This window comes from Centroberyx affinis, unplaced genomic scaffold (assembly GCF_046629955.1).
Source record: "Centroberyx affinis isolate AG114_WGS23_722 - 3 ecotype Tasmania unplaced genomic scaffold, CSIRO-AGI_Caff_v1 ptg001882l_1, whole genome shotgun sequence".
Taxonomy (NCBI): Eukaryota; Metazoa; Chordata; class Actinopteri; order Beryciformes; family Berycidae; genus Centroberyx; species Centroberyx affinis.
In genome coordinates, this window is record NW_027280254.1 from 662861 (window position 1) to 678364 (window position 15504).

The 15504-nt window shown below is 42.2% G+C and overlaps 1 protein-coding gene across 3 annotated transcripts in view; it reads left to right on the plus strand.

Annotated features, from left to right (window-relative positions):
- Window positions 1–14208, plus strand: part of hip1 (huntingtin interacting protein 1) — a 47022-nt gene extending 32814 nt beyond the window's left edge. For all 3 annotated transcript variants that reach the window (XM_071530110.1, XM_071530111.1, XM_071530112.1), the window contains 14 exons: window positions 2385–2579; window positions 2758–2905; window positions 3437–3523; window positions 3980–4087; window positions 5081–5217; window positions 5475–5585; window positions 5775–5833; window positions 7502–7595; window positions 8101–8201; window positions 8432–8537; window positions 8848–8971; window positions 9348–9409; window positions 10584–10701; window positions 11056–14208. In XM_071530110.1, coding sequence (XP_071386211.1) covers window positions 2385–2579; window positions 2758–2905; window positions 3437–3523; window positions 3980–4087; window positions 5081–5217; window positions 5475–5585; window positions 5775–5833; window positions 7502–7595; window positions 8101–8201; window positions 8432–8537; window positions 8848–8971; window positions 9348–9409; window positions 10584–10701; window positions 11056–11066 — 1461 coding nt within the window. In that variant the 3' untranslated portion in view covers window positions 11067–14208. The remainder of the gene's footprint in view (window positions 1–2384; window positions 2580–2757; window positions 2906–3436; window positions 3524–3979; window positions 4088–5080; window positions 5218–5474; window positions 5586–5774; window positions 5834–7501; window positions 7596–8100; window positions 8202–8431; window positions 8538–8847; window positions 8972–9347; window positions 9410–10583; window positions 10702–11055) is intronic.
- Window positions 14209–15504: the final 1296 nt, after the last annotated feature.

Sequence of the window (15504 nt, forward strand, 5' to 3'; positions counted from 1 at the left end):
CACAAAGTGTTTTCACTCCTTTTCTCTTCAGACTCCCTCTGTCTCTCTCTCTCTCATCCATAAGATGACTGTCACTCCCTCTGTTTCAGTTTCTTTATTCTTTGTCTTTATTCATGTCAGCTCTACTGTAAAGCCACTCACTGCTCTTCATACGCTATCCATTTTGAAATCTCACACAGATAACCTAAAACTTTTCATGTGTAAAACGTTGGATTAGCATAAGCTTTGAACCAAAGTAGTTTCTGCCAGATTTGATGCAGCAATACAATTCATAAACATCTCTGATTAAATGAATTGGTTTTCATTGTGGGAAGATTGTTTAAGTCGTAGTAATGTTGCAGCAAATCTTCCTTCTCCTCCTACTTTCCCCCCTTAAGCCTGTCTCAATCTGGATGGGCAGTCATTATCTGCACAGCTGAGCCAAGTGAGACTTGCCAAGGCCAAGACAAAATATTTACAACATGGGATTGAAAGCATTAGAAGTTTATTTGAAACAATAGCCTAGAATAAAAACACAGAAGCCATAAAACGTTAAAATCTTGTCCAAACAACGCCTTGTATAAATATAGACCTTAGCTGACACAGTCTTTTGTTTAAACCAGTGCAAGTTGGCGACTCGTTGTCAGCGTAGTCTTATTAGTGCAGCAGAGCAGCCTTTACCCAGCATCCTCTCCTGTTATGTTTTCTGCTTTGAGGATCCTGCGATTACTCACAAAGACTGTGCTCCATTCTTTGGTGTAAAAGAAAAAAATGTTTTCTTTCCCGGAAAAAATCTATATCTTGTTATCAACAGCATGCAAAATGATTCACATGAAATGTTTTTGGGGGATAATTGCGTGACAGAAGTGACCCTTGTTAAGCTGTAAATACCCGTGTATTGAAATCCAAGCTATTGATTCCCTCACAGTCCCAGGCAAACCAACTGATTGATTAATGTTTCTTTATGTACATGCATCCACCCCCCCTCCCTCTCCTCTCTCTCCTCTCATCCGTCTCTCAGCCTCCCACTCCTGTCACCCTATTTCTGTAACCGCTGCTCATCAACTCTGTCGCTCTTCTTCCATCTCTCTCATCTCCATACTCTCTTTTTCACACATAGCCCACGTTCCATCACTCCGTCACATTACTGTACCTCCAGTTTTCAGCTCTCACTCTCTCGCTCATGTTGTACAGCCAGCTTACGTTCATAATATCTCTTAACAAGTCTGTTTCTCATTCATCTCTTAACACTCTTTCCATTCTCCGCCGGACCTGCTGGCACTCAGGCTGTAAGTCTCTTGCTCCTTTTTCTCTTTCTTACATTGTAGCACACTTTTGCTTGCCATTTCATGCATTCAGTACCTCCTTCTTAAACTCCTACTCACAAAAAGAGGATACTTCATTGTTCAACTTTGACAGAAATGTCTCTTTTTTCACACCCCTCCACCACACCACCGCACACACTCCCAGCACACGGGATCTGATGCAGCTATCACTCTGTTGTGCCATAATTCAGGGTTGTTGCGTTGCACAAGTTGTAAAACCAGAATTTCACAATGTTCACTTAAAAACCTGATTATTGCATCAACCATCAGATTAGCCACAGCCATAACCTGCTGATGACTCTGTGCCTATCCCTAACCTTAAATAGATTAAATACATAATCACCATCTGAAGATACAGTATTTTTTTTTACTTTCTGCATTAACCAGAAAGTGAAAATTATAAATGAGGTTAGCACTCTTATATCATGTCACGTATTATCTTAACCAAGTCTTCAATATGTTCCTAAACCAATGTTACAAGACAAATTCCTTTACATTTATTTTACTTACGATAGAGGTGGAGACTCGAATCACATTACCTTGACTTGAGTCACAGTTTTAATTGCTTGAGACTTGCCTTTATGCAAGAAGAGAATAGTTGAGACTTGACTTGACTTGGGTTCTGGTGACTTTGACTTGTACTTTAACTTGAAATGGTTTCTAAAGTCTTCACAAAAGATCTTGTGTTTGTGTAAATTACCTAGGTTGAAGGTTATGAGATTTGTTCCACCAGAAAACTGAATTTAAATTCTGTTTTCTGAATTTGTATGGAATGATTGAATTTATTGAAGTTGAAACTGATTATAGAAATCAAACACATGATGCTCTTACCAAGTTTTTATACTATTAAAATGATATGATGCCATGAAAAGTCCTAGAGATTTTGTTTTCTTTAAGATATTAAATTGATACTGGACGTGTGCCTCAGTACTTGAAACTGACTTGAAACTTGAGCAAAGTTTACTCGGCCACACCCCTGTCTTAAGAAAATAAAATCCTTTCAACTGATTTTCTCCTCCATTAACTCAATCTCTATTTCTCCACCTTTTCATCCCTCCATCTTTTGACTCCTCCATCCAGTCGAGCGAGGCGCTCGGCACTCAGCTGTCCACCTTGGAGTCGGAGAAGGTGGAGCTAGTGGAATCCTTGTCTAAGAAGGAGGTGGAGCTGGCTGCTGTGGGGGAGGAGCTACAGAGAGTCCAGAGCTCATTGGCCAGTGAGAGGGAGAGCGGGGTGAAGACAGCAGAGGCCCTTCAGAATCAACTCAATGAGAAGGTCAGTTGTCTGTTTAAAGGTTATTTTTGTGCATTTTATCTAATTATAATTAATCAAGCAGATCCGCAGGCTGAGAACCAGTGTGTACATTTGATGTTTATCATTTAGGCCTTGTGACCTTTGAGATAAAGGTGGGTGTCATTATTTGAGATGTGCCTGTGTGTCATTACGTGTGCAGGAGAGCAGGGAGCAGGCGTTGGAGAGCCAGCTGGTAGCGGCTCGCTGGTCCAGCCTGCTGGCAGCTGTGGAAGAGGCAGAGCGGATTGTCCAGGACTCCCTGGTTCAGATCGACGACCCAGCACACATCAGCTGCACCAGCTCCGCAGGTCAGGAGTCGCTCCCACAGACACTTCAGCTGAGTGTTTTAATTGTAAAAACACAGCACACTGCTGCACCAGTATTCAGTACTGGAACACTCATTAGTGCGTGCGTGTGTGTGTGTGTGTGTGTGTGTGCTTGCATGCTTATGTCTGAGTGTAATTATGTTCCCTCTTACTCCCTCTATCTGTTTCATTGTGTGATAATGTCAGGGATGATAATTAGCTACTAAATTGTTTATGGTGCTTTCCATATTAATCTATTTATTATAATAAATTTATTATAATAAATATTGCATACATTGCATATAATCATATTTATGGAATCCTGGAGGAAAAAAAAGGGAGTTCCTATAATTACTGAATTTGCCTATTCGTTATTATCTTATTTTCTCCTGTGCTATTGTAACTGACAACACTAAATACTGCTAGATTCATGCCAATAAAGCTTACTCTGAATCTGAATCTGTTTCTATGTGTATCTGTCGTGATATATGACTCTCTATCTCTCTCTCTCTCCCTCTCTCTCTCTCCCTGTAGACTACCTGGCATCCAGGTGTCAGGCCTCATTAGACTGTATGGAGCGACTCCACTCTACCAGAGAGGCCTTCCTGTCTGACAACACAGGTCAGAGCACAGTGCCACACTCTGATGAAGGCCTTGGGGCAGGATAATCCAATACACAAGGCCTTACAATTGGTGTTGCAGTGTCTTGGAGCCATCAAAATCCTATCTTTGTGATTGTTTTATTCTCCAGAACAACAGTAGTCCTCGGGTAGAAACTCTACCCGGAAGAGCAAGTCATATAAGTCATATAAACGATGAGATGGACAAACATTTATCATTTCACAGATTCCCCTCTGAAAAATGTATTAGAAACAACATCCAGAGAGATGTAGGTTCACATTTTATGGTAAACCTTTTATGGGCCACTCTAGCTAGCTACTGTAGCTAAAACTAACTGCCTAGTAAACTAGCTAACTTCCCTGCTAAATTCAAGCAGTTGTTGTTCCTGAGATGAAGTGTTCAGTCTCTCTGAAGTCACTGATGTGCTGAAGTAATTGGCTCTTTGTCTCTGTGCAGGTGTGTCTGAGCTGGTGCGAGTGGTGACCCAGTGTGGCCACCTGGTGGGTGACACCATCATTCAGGGCAGCGCCACCTCCCACATGGTGCATGTGGAGCAAGCCGATGGTATGTTAGAGGGTGTGTGTGTGTGTGAGAGAGAGAGAGAGAGAGACATAGGTCGCAGTCTCTTGTTCTACCCTGAGTCGGCAGTAATGTCTTGTTTATATCATTGTACAAGTGAACGTCCGCTGCAGTGTTCACAATGAGAACAGACAGTTCTTTAAAAAAAATCAAACAAGTTTTAGTGCATCTAGTGAGCCAAAACAAGCCTTGATAAAACAAGATTCCTGACATCACACAGAATTAATGTTTGTGGAATTTGCTCTCTTTTAGCATGTGAGCTGGAAATAGTCTGGGCAAGTCTGAACATGCCCAAATACGTATAATGGAGCTCTGGCAGTCTTACCACTCCAACACAAAATAAACACATTTAAATAACTGCTATACCTCCAAAAAGACAAGCATGTTGACTTTGTTAACATGCTTCATTTGCTGAAATTGGGTCAGTGCATTCTTCGCCGAACTGAAGCAGCGACTATTATGCGACTCTGGACATCAATGGAAAAGCGCTTTGCATTTTGACCCTTGTATTTCCGTTTGAATACAACGTTTAAAAGCTTGCATGCAACTTGATCCAAATCAGCTGTCTTTCCTGTATCATCAGATTTGAATCTGAAGAGCTGCTAAACAGCTGCAGCTCAGATCTTTTTCATTTCCCTCACCTTCTCCTCAGAGTGGCTGCTTCAAAGTTAGCTGACACTCGCCTGAGGAGATATCAGGGTAATTAATGCTGCAGCTGCAAGTTAATAAATAACAAGCCGAATTTGGTATTTTCATGGAAAATGGAACGTAAATGATATCGCCGTATTGAATATGGTACCTTGAACATTTTAAAAATATCCCTGTACAATTACACCGGGATAGGGCCACAGTTCTAGCTTATGTGTTTTATTTTTTTGTGCATTACACTGCTAGGTGCTAACCCTGTTCTTTCAGTGTGTGTTTATTCTGATGGCACTCACTTGGCACACACACTGTCCTTGTTTCTGCCCCCTGCAGCGCTGTCAGAGAGTGTGAAGGCATGCGGGGCGGAGGCGCTGGCTCTGCTGGGCCAGATGAAGGAGCGGGACAGCCTGGCCGCGGCAGACGGCCTCCAGCTCAAGGCGGCTCTGGAAGGCATCCTGGCCACGGCCGAGGTCTGTACTGCTCATCTGTTTGTACCCCGGTTCCCTAAACTACGGTGATCTGTCACAAAATGGGTCACGCTGTCCCCAGAGTGGCTGCGTAGCAGAAGCAGGAATAAGTTTAACTGAACCTAGATTCTGACAAAAGATTACAATTTCTAAATTTGGCCTTGTGCTAGAAGGGTTTAGGAATACTGGCTCTCCGGTGGGTCTTCGTGTTTGACAAGGGGGATGGATCTTCAATGTCTGTTTCTCTCTCTGTGCTTCAGAAACTGCGTCCTCGAGGTTTGGAGCTGCAGCAGGGGGAGCTGGGAGATCTAGTGGAGCAGGAAATGTCTGCAACATCAGCTGCTGTTGAATCGGCTGCTGCCAGGATAGAGGTGTGTGAGCGTGCGTGTGCATTTGGGTGTGTTTGTGTGATTGCAGTTGTGTATTTAAATGTACTTGCTGTGTGCTTGTACGCAGTTCTTGGTGTTTGTAAGGAAAAAGTAGCCCCTTGTCTCACATTACAGCCGTATCATCTTCAAAGTGTCTTCTTTTCTCCTTTGTGGCTCTGTCTCCCCCAACAGGAAATGCTCAACAAGTCGCGAGCGGTCGACACAGGAATCAAGATGGAGGTCAATGAGAGGTAAAACTCACACACAGTAAAGCCACAGTTGAACAGACTGGGATCATGCTTTTCAATAACGTCAGTGTGGAAGGTTGTTTCCCCAAATTCTTGATTCCTTTCATCTTGGATAGTTCATTGCAGGTTTGTGAATATCATCAACTCTCTCTCAATGGCAGAAATTGGTACAAAGGCTCTGATTCTAAGTCACCCAGAGACAAAACATGAAGCCGCAAATGATTTGGAGGCTGATGACGAAGACTCTTTTTGTTTCAGCCTTCACATCCAAATGAGATTCATGAGTGCTAGAAATTCTGAACCAGATCCACCAAAAGTTCACTCTTGAAGTTGTCAGTATACTTACAACTTACTTACAATGTAAGTAATACTTACAATGTCGAACTTGCCTTAAAATAGCAACACAGTTGAACCGGCTGCTGCATACATACCTACTGAAATGTGTTTGTGCAGCAAGTATACCACGGCCTTAATACTGCTGATGTCTGCAAAATCAGTCTTCTATTCATTGAAGCAGATCCACAAACTGTTACTATATATGAGCTTATTTTTATTCTACCGCTGACTGTCTTGAACCAGAATATGTAACCATATCCACAAGTCACCCTGGATACTGTCAGTGTATATAAACTGGTAATCTGGTCGTCTGCTGCTGACTGTCAACAATGGAAAGTATCTTTTGGTCTCTGGTCAGACGTTCGACTCTCTTGTTCCTAACTTGAAGAGCGACTAGTTCCATGTACATATACCTGGACAAATCCATCAAACATTGCATTACATTGTCATTTAGCAGACGCTTTTGTCCAAAGCGACTTACAATAAGTGCATTTTGTCAACAGTAGTGAAACCAACTGTTCATCACAGTCTTTACATTACATTACAAGAACAACACATCTATCCTGCTTTTGGATAGATTTTCACTTTAACACAGTTCTTTGTTCCTTTTGCTGGTCTGTGTACATGTCATCTAGCAACGTGACTTTTAAGTTTTTCATTTTCTAAACATAAAAAATGAAAAAAGCAAGAGAAAGCATGCATGATACATGCAGTCTGCAAAATAGCTGGGTTTAATTTGTGTGCAAATCAAGCATATTCAACTTTTGCACTTTCTGCACTCTTTTTGTACATTCTATTTACAGCCTGTGGATTAATGTAAAAAAAAAAAAAAAATGAAGTTCAAATATTTGTTTCCTTAATAATTACTGCACCACTGCTGTGAGAGATAATTATAAGAAGAAACAAAGGACTACTGCAGCTATGAATATATTGAGAATCTAGGTCAGTGGTACCTTGGTCATACACTAACGAGACTCTCACCAAGGACTGTGTGGAAGCTGCGGCTGACAACCTCTAGTAATGAGGAGGCTGGTTTTCTTCTGTTATGAGCGCCGTCCTTTTAAATGCAGCAGTCGGAGGTCAGGTGTGTTGGTATTGTTTGACTTTGGCACCTGCATAGTGAGCAGACCGGACCCCAACTGCTACGTTTTGCATTCAGAGACATTTGGGCAACCAAGTGGGCATAAAGCTCAGCAGGCGTAGTTGTCATACGCTGAAAGACTTGAGCATAGATAATTAAGGAAGTTACACATCAGATACTTCCCCCCCCTAAAAAGAGAGATGAGCCTGATCCGCTCGGTCAGTCAGTGTCCTCTGCTCTGCCGCCCCCTACAGAATCCTGGCCTCCTGCACAGACCTGATGCAGGCGATCAAGGAGCTGGTGCTGTCTTCCAAAGAGCTGCAGAGGGACATCGTGGAGAGCGGCAGGGTCAGTACTGCTATTGCTCTCATTTTTCTTATTTAACAGTGAGGATGGGTGGTAAATGTTGACAGATTTTTTTTTACAAAATTCTGTATCATTTTACAACAGAATGTCTCTTAATTCCAACAACTAACTTCTGAACTGTCTGGTTGATTAAATGAATGGGAATAATTCACATTTGCAGCAATGAAATAATGTATTGATGCATACAATCAAAGTTTTATTTTTTATGCATATTAAATTCAAGACAGATTCAGATCAGTAAAGTTCTGTTCTGTTGAAAACCATATACTAACATCTTGAAGCAATGTAACCAACAACGTCAGACTATACTTTGTTCTACTTTAACTACTTGTGGCCCAATATTTAATCCAGTTTGTCCTATTTTCCCGTTCTCATCACTGCTGACGACAGTGTTGTGCGTCTACATTACCTCAGACTGGTTCCCATAGGTTACGACTGTGAAAGTGTGGCATGGGCCAGATGTAACGTTCCCTCTTCTGTCCACCAGGGGGCAGCCACCATGAAGGAATTCTATGTCAAGAACTCTCGCTGGACTGAGGGCCTGATCTCTGCCTCCAAAGCCGTCGGCTGGGGCGCCACAGTCATGGTGTAAGTGCCAGTCCTCTCCTGACCCTCTCTCTTTATTACAGCAGAGTATATCATCAAGACAATAACAGAAACAAACAAACTTGGGTGTGTTTGTACTGTGAAAGAATGAATCAGTTGACCTTGGAAGAAAGGAACAAACTCAATTGATCTTTTCTTTGAGGGAAAGAATGAACGTGTCAATGCTTCGGTCAGTGTGCTGAGTGTTTCTGTGCTGTGTTGTGACCCTGCAGGGACGCTGCAGACCTGGTGGTGCAGGGCAAAGGGAAGTTTGAGGAGTTGATGGTGTGTTCTCATGAAATAGCAGCCAGCACGGCACAGCTAGTGGCTGCTTCCAAGGTGAGCAATGAAGACGCACTTTTCCCTCTTACCTGTGGACTCCAACTACAGAGAAAATTGTTTGTCGTCCCTACAAGTGCATTGATCTTGTAGCGGTTGACTGGACTTGTGTGCATACTTGGGTTTTATGCAAGGAAAGGACATAAAAAAACATTGGCTTGCTGAAATTGAGAAGTATTTGCTGAAATTGATTGATCCTTTTAACAGTTGACTTGAGTGGATGGTTGCATTGTGATACGAGTAGATCTCCTCATCTCTCTTCTCCCTCTGCTCCTCTCCCTCTCCCTCTAACACCTCCTTCCCCCTCCAGGTGAAGGCAGACAAAGACAGTGCCAACCTGCACCGCCTGCAGCAGGCGTCCCGGGGCGTCACCCAGGCCACCGCAGGTGTTGTGGCCTCCACCAAGTCTGGGAAGTCCCAGATTGAAGAGAAGGGTGAGTGGATCACAGGCACGGGATGGTTAGATTTGTTGTTTGTTGATTGGCTGGTTTATTAATTGGTTGGCTGTCTGGTTAGTTGAGTAGTTGTTTGGGTCACTGGTGGGCTGGGTTTTTTTGTATGATTAAGTTTTATATGATCTCAAGTCAAAATAACAACATAATAAGCTTTATTTCTATCCTTTCTGATTTTCAGTTGACAAAAATCTTGTGTTGATTTTGTTTGCAAAGGGTTGAGGGATTTCAAAGATACATTACGAGAAAAGTCAAATTGGCACCGTTTTTGAGAGTTTGAGTGTAATCATGTGTTGTATAACCTGTAGACATTAACCTTGAGATTTCATGACTTCACTCTTTGGTCGTGTGTTTGCAGATACGATGGACTTTTCCAGTATGACTCTAACCCAGATCAAGCGACAAGAGATGGATGCCCAGGTAAGGAGCAGGATAGGACAGACGAGGTCCTGAGCAAAAATATCCATCTGAACAAGTCATGCAGTCAAGTACTGAGTCTTAGAATCCTGTTTTCCTTAAAACTAGTGAAAACATGCCAAGGGGTGAGATGATTTCACCCGTTTCCAATGCAGCTTCATCTGCTTCCAGAAAATTCTCGAAACAGGTGAAGCTGCATTAGAAACAGTCAGTACCTGGAAATACGCAGGCTACTCCTAACTCCTCCCAACAGTTTTAAGAATTTACTTAAGAATGTGAGTGCAGCTGTATGTTAAATGTTTCATATTGGAGTTTGAAGGGCGAGTGCAGTGCATCCACTGGGCAGCTCAAACCCAGATGAACCCATTGTTCTATATTGTGGCACTGACTGACTGTACTGTGATCCCTCTGTGTCTGTAGCGGTCAAACACACACATAAAGCACTAGACTTTGATTATTGCTCAAAACTCAATCCATTGTTGTAAATACACACAGGGCTTCTTCTTAGTGTATCTTCAATAGTCTAACCCACATCTGTGTTAAATAATGACAGTTAATTTGGTTTGTGAAAGTGGCTTAGGACACAAGGGAAATTAGAGAAAATAAAATGGCTAACAAGGATATTGTTTACCCCTGCATTCTCTCTTAATCCAACCTATACTGTAGTTTTGTGTTTAAAAAAAGAATAATTAACTGTATTTCAAAAGGCACTTTCATGATAGCCAAGGACAATGTACAAAGGCAATTAAAAGAAGACAAAGTAGCTAATGAGGAGCTTCACTCGTACATCTTAATTTAACTAACTCATATCTGTTTGTTAAAAAAGAATAACTTGGATTTTATAAGTATCTTTCATGATACTCGAGGGAGAAAATGGTACAAGGAAAACAAGGGAAAATAAAATGGATGATGATAGGATGGATGGATAGAGCATGGCCCTAACAAGGTTAAGATGTCCATACTAAAAATGTAAGTGAATGAAGGCAGCCACCAATTGACATAGTAAAAATAGTTTCTTCCCTCCCAGTCTGTCCCCACCAACCCTCCTCTGTATGTGACTTATAATAATAATGATAAATTTACTGGGTTTTAAATCTTTCATGACATGGAAAGCTAAAAAGGAAAGGGGAAATAAGAGAAAACATGATGGCTGATGCAGAGTTCGTTCTGTCCTCAGGTCCTGGTTCTGGAGCTGGAGACGCGGCTCCAGAAGGAGCGAGAGCGTCTTGGCGAGCTGAGGAAGAAGCATTACGAGCTGGCCGGGGTGGCAGAGGGCTGGGGCGAGGAGGACGAGGGTGAGTCCCGGGACGAATTGATATTTGACTTCTCTTATTTTCATTTGATCTAATTTCCTCCTTAACTCCAAGTCTCTCGCACTTCATTTTATAGCTTGCACTGTTTTATTGATTTATTTATTTTTTTTATTTATACCTTTTGTATTTTACCTGTATTTTTAACAAATATTTTATTCTTTATTTTGTATTTATTCTTAACTTTATTTTAGTTGTATTTTTTTAATTTTTATGTGAAGTGCATTGCATTTGTTTTCACGAAATGTGCTGTAAAAATAAAGCTTTATTTTATTTGAAGACTAATATCTCTCTCTTTCTCTCTCTCTCTCTCTCTCCCTCTCTCTCTCCCCTCCACAGGCACAGGTTGAGACCTGCCCCCCTCCCCTCCCTCTCCTCCAGCAGAAGACTGGCTTCTGTCTGCCTCTTTCCATTTATACACACACATACACACTTCGGTCTCCTTCTTCCTCGTTTTCTCTTCTCTTTTTGTTTGTTTTTAAAATCTAAAGCCAAATGAAAAGGTGCTTCTTTTCTAAACCTGCTCCTCCTCCAGTGTCCAGAAGCTTCCATGAGGACAGCACCGAGGGTTCAGCAAAGAATGGAAATGGAGGGAGGAGTAAATGGATGGATGGAGGGAAAATAAAAAAACAAAAAAACGATATGGCCTGACTCTGCAGCCTCAGACCCCCCCTCCCTTCTCTCTCCCAGGACTGTTTGGTGAATAGCAGCAGATGCGCTGATTTTCGAGTCGAGTATTTATTTTCTTTCTCTCCCTGGTTCCCCCCTTTTTTTAACGACGGAGCGCCACCAAGGATTAACACAGAGGAGACTCTACGAGCACAAGTTCTACTCCAGACGTCCCAGGATGCACTGCACCAGGGCCAAAGCCTCAGCGGCGGAGGGGAGATCAGTGACTATTTACCCCCCTCTCCCCCTCTCCCCCTTCCCAAATCATGTCTCTGTGTAACATAGACGGCATGCATGCTCTCTCTCTCTCTCTCTCTAAAAGAAGCGTTTTGTTTGACGTTGTGCGCTGTGCCACAGTGGGAGCCTCACCTGCTCGTTTTCTATCGGTCCAGTCCGCCATCCCCCCATCCCCAGTCGGCCCTAGTTTCTTCCTATTCTTTTCTCACTGTGAGTTAATACCTCTTCGGCCCGTACCGATCCACCGGCCGGGTCACTGGACTTCTCTGCCTTTTCACCTCCTCACCATCGTTAACGACCGTGACTGTTATTTGAGGCGACTGTTGTTGTTGTGTTTTTTTATAGACGCTTGCATGGAAACTTTTAAAAACAAAACCCCACAGGCCCCGTGGTGGGGAGTCGCTCCAGAACGAGAGCGTAGTTCATCTTCTTCCCCCGTGCTTTGACGCCGCCGAATACCTCATGCTACATCGTTGGAGGTCAGAGGTCGTGGTGCATCATGGGAAGGTCTGATGAGTAGAGAAGCATCGTTCCTAGACACTGATGCTATGGAGTCATTTTTTGTCTCTCCCCCCCCCCTCCCTCCTCTAATGGTTAAAGTTAGTAAAGGCAGCCCAAAGCCATATATGTTTAAAAAAAAAAGTTAGCACATTGATGGGTCTTTTTCTGTTCCAGACCACTCATTGATGCATTTTTTTTTTTTTAGATATATGACTTTGCTGTTGTTGAGTCAGTGGTCAAGGGCTTCTTCATACACTACCACAACAAATCTGTTAGTGAAGACTCCCTGAACAGAGCAGCAACTAAGAGACTGAGCTGGGATCCTGTCACATAATGAACTTTGCCCTCTGACAGACAGCCAGCGTCTCTAAGTTCCTCACACTGCTGGTTTCTAAAGACTCAGTGCTCCTGGTGACGACGATGATCCCTTTAGGGTATTTCAGGAAACGGGGCTGACCCGCTTAGTCAGATAACTTTGGATAAGAGTCAAATGTAATTCCTAAATATTTAGATATTTTTTTAAAGTCCAACTTGAATGTTGATTTTTGCTGGATGTATAGCCATCCTGCCGCACATACTGATTCCAAAACTTATTACATGAGATATGAAAGATGAAAGAAGCTTATCACGTGATCCTGCTTCTTCAAATACCCTGCAGGACTGATGGCCGACTGCGATTATGAATCCTTAACTGATTAACAGTCTGCATTACCAGGACCACGATGGAGAAACAGGCTCTGAAATAAGCAGCACACACACACATACTTCAGTGTTCTCCTTCGCTTCCCCAAGACCAAGTAGCTGTGTATATACAAAAAAATACCAAGCCTTCTTTGTTGGTAATGATCTTTTGCTTTTACTTAATCTGAAAGCATTCATTGGCGGCAGTTTTGCATCCTTCCATGTAAGGATTCAGTCTAATTGAACTGGGGATGCAAAATGGTGCAAATGAACGCCACCCATAACTAATATCAGTGATGATTTTGGCCGCCAGAGTTCCTATTGAGACATGAACCGACTTGCCAGTTGGCTGTGCTCACGCTCCTCAGTTTGGCTTTGTGAAAAGACTGAACATGCCTTCGTATGATTTATTGAGAAAACCGTGCGGTGAGCAGGCGTTGGTTTTGAACCCATCACCTTACCTTCTTACCGTCTGACGATGATGATGACGATGATGATGATACTCTTGGAGTTTTGTCTTTCTCTGTGTCTTAACATCCTTACTTAGTTTTGACGCTCCGCTTCAGTTGTGTATTTCTAAAAAGTTGTGACACTGGGTATTTAACGCTGGTCAAGCGGTATTTGCCAGTAATTCTTAGAATTAGTTTTAAACCGCTTGGAGTAGCAGATGGGTGGGGTTTGCTGCAACAGGACAGTTCAGATTAAGTTGTTAATCACAGAAAAGTGTGTTAAATAGACTTTCAAATGATTTCCGGTGATAGTCTAAACTTAATGATACTCGTTGTAGTATCCTATTTGGCAAACACCACTCATCTGCCGCTCCAACCAGGTTAAAACAAACGGCAAGCATTATTTGCGGATACTGTTGGATCCAGGTCTTGTATTTAATAATGATTTTAGCCGTGTTCTGTCACTTCTTCCATACCTGGGCAAAACAGTAGCTGCTTTCATTTGAATATTTGGAATATAAAACATACAAGGAGCGCTTGATTAAAATGGCAAGTGATGTGTCCACTTTTTAGGGTATTTTAAGTGTCTTGAAAGATTAATCAAGCGCGCCTCGAGTGATTAGAATATTTGAAACTATATTCAGTTGTATTTCTGCCCAAATCAGAGTTGGTCTTTGTTATTAACCTCTCTCTCTCTCTCTCTCTCTCTTTCTCTCTCTCTCTCTCTCTCTCTCTCTCTCTCTCTCTCTCTCTCTCTCTCTCTCTCTCGGGTCTGTCTGTAGTTCTACCAGCTCAGCCAGCCTTTCAACTGCCTCACACTGTAGTCAAGGAGAAACAAATACTCAAATAACAACATTGAAATATGTCTTTGTATGATATACTAAAACTATGTTGGTGGGTTTGTTTTATTTTTTCAGTTTTTAAAAATAAATATTTCAACTCATTAATACAGACCCAAGGCTGATTGTGGTTGTTTGCAGTGAGATGAAGAAGCTACATTGTTTATGCTTTAACTGTTAAATATGCAGCAATGTGATTAGGGAAATAGGTGATGGAAATGATGATGAAGTGGACAGACATACACCACACACACATATAGCAAACACTTATGAGTCTAACCCTTTGACCCATCGTTTTGTGTGAACTTTCTCTGTGTGCAGTTGAAGCAGTATTCTGGGAAGAGTTGGATATTGCGTAACATTTAATCACAGTGATTGATAAAATGCTTATTAATCCCCTTGCATGGCAATGACAATGTGCAGTGAGGAATTCCCAGAGCCGGGGGCGAGGGAATTAATATGTGCATTGAATTATTGCATTGTAGTCAGATTTTGTTAAGTATAAACACAATAGGGAGCTTGTGTGTGTGTTGTGAGAGAGAGAGAGAGAGAGAGAGGTGGGGTGTGTGTTGGAGGGAGGCGGGGGGGACGGGGGGGTCGTTTACCTCAATAAGATTGTCTTGACAGGAGCAATAACCACATTTACATCAGAGCGGTGCTAAAATCGTAATGCACTTAATTGATTTTTGGGGATAGATTTCTTTTCCAGTAAAAGCATTGACTCAAATGCTCCAGGTAGCCATTTTCTCTGTTGATTCAGAGATGACAGGGAAAGCTTTTCTCTCTCAATTCAATTTAAAGTGCTTTGTTGGCATGGAATTTGAAAGAATATTTTTGTCAAACTATCAACACAAATAAACATTGTAGACAAGTCTCTTGCTCGCCCTGTAGCTGCCTCTCTCTCTCCCTCCTGTACTCTACTAAGCACAAAACACCTGCCACACACACAGATATAGAGTTATAAGTATTGCAGGACTTGTGGGCAAATGAATCGGTGTAATCTGAAACCATCGTGCAGAGATTACGGAAATCCCTAATCTGGGGGGGAAAGGATGCTCCAGGATCAACCACATCTTCTGATAAGAGTCTTATTTTCTTTTCTCCACCTGATCAGCTCCCTCCTTCATGTATTCCTGACCTGGCATGGATCCAGCTTCGATATCTCCAACATTAACCTTTTGGTTTGCTGGAAAAATGTTTTTATCCGTTTTGTTGACCTGGGCGACCTCTTGAGGAAATGCAGATGGGCAACATTACTATCAGCAGGGATAAAAATAGACCGAAATCAATGTGAGAAAGAAAGTGGGCAGGAGGGAACAAAATGAAAAGATGGCATATCATTGTTGTTTACAAAGTTGCACATCGACATCGCCTCAAACTATTACCTCTGATACATGGTGACTATTCATACA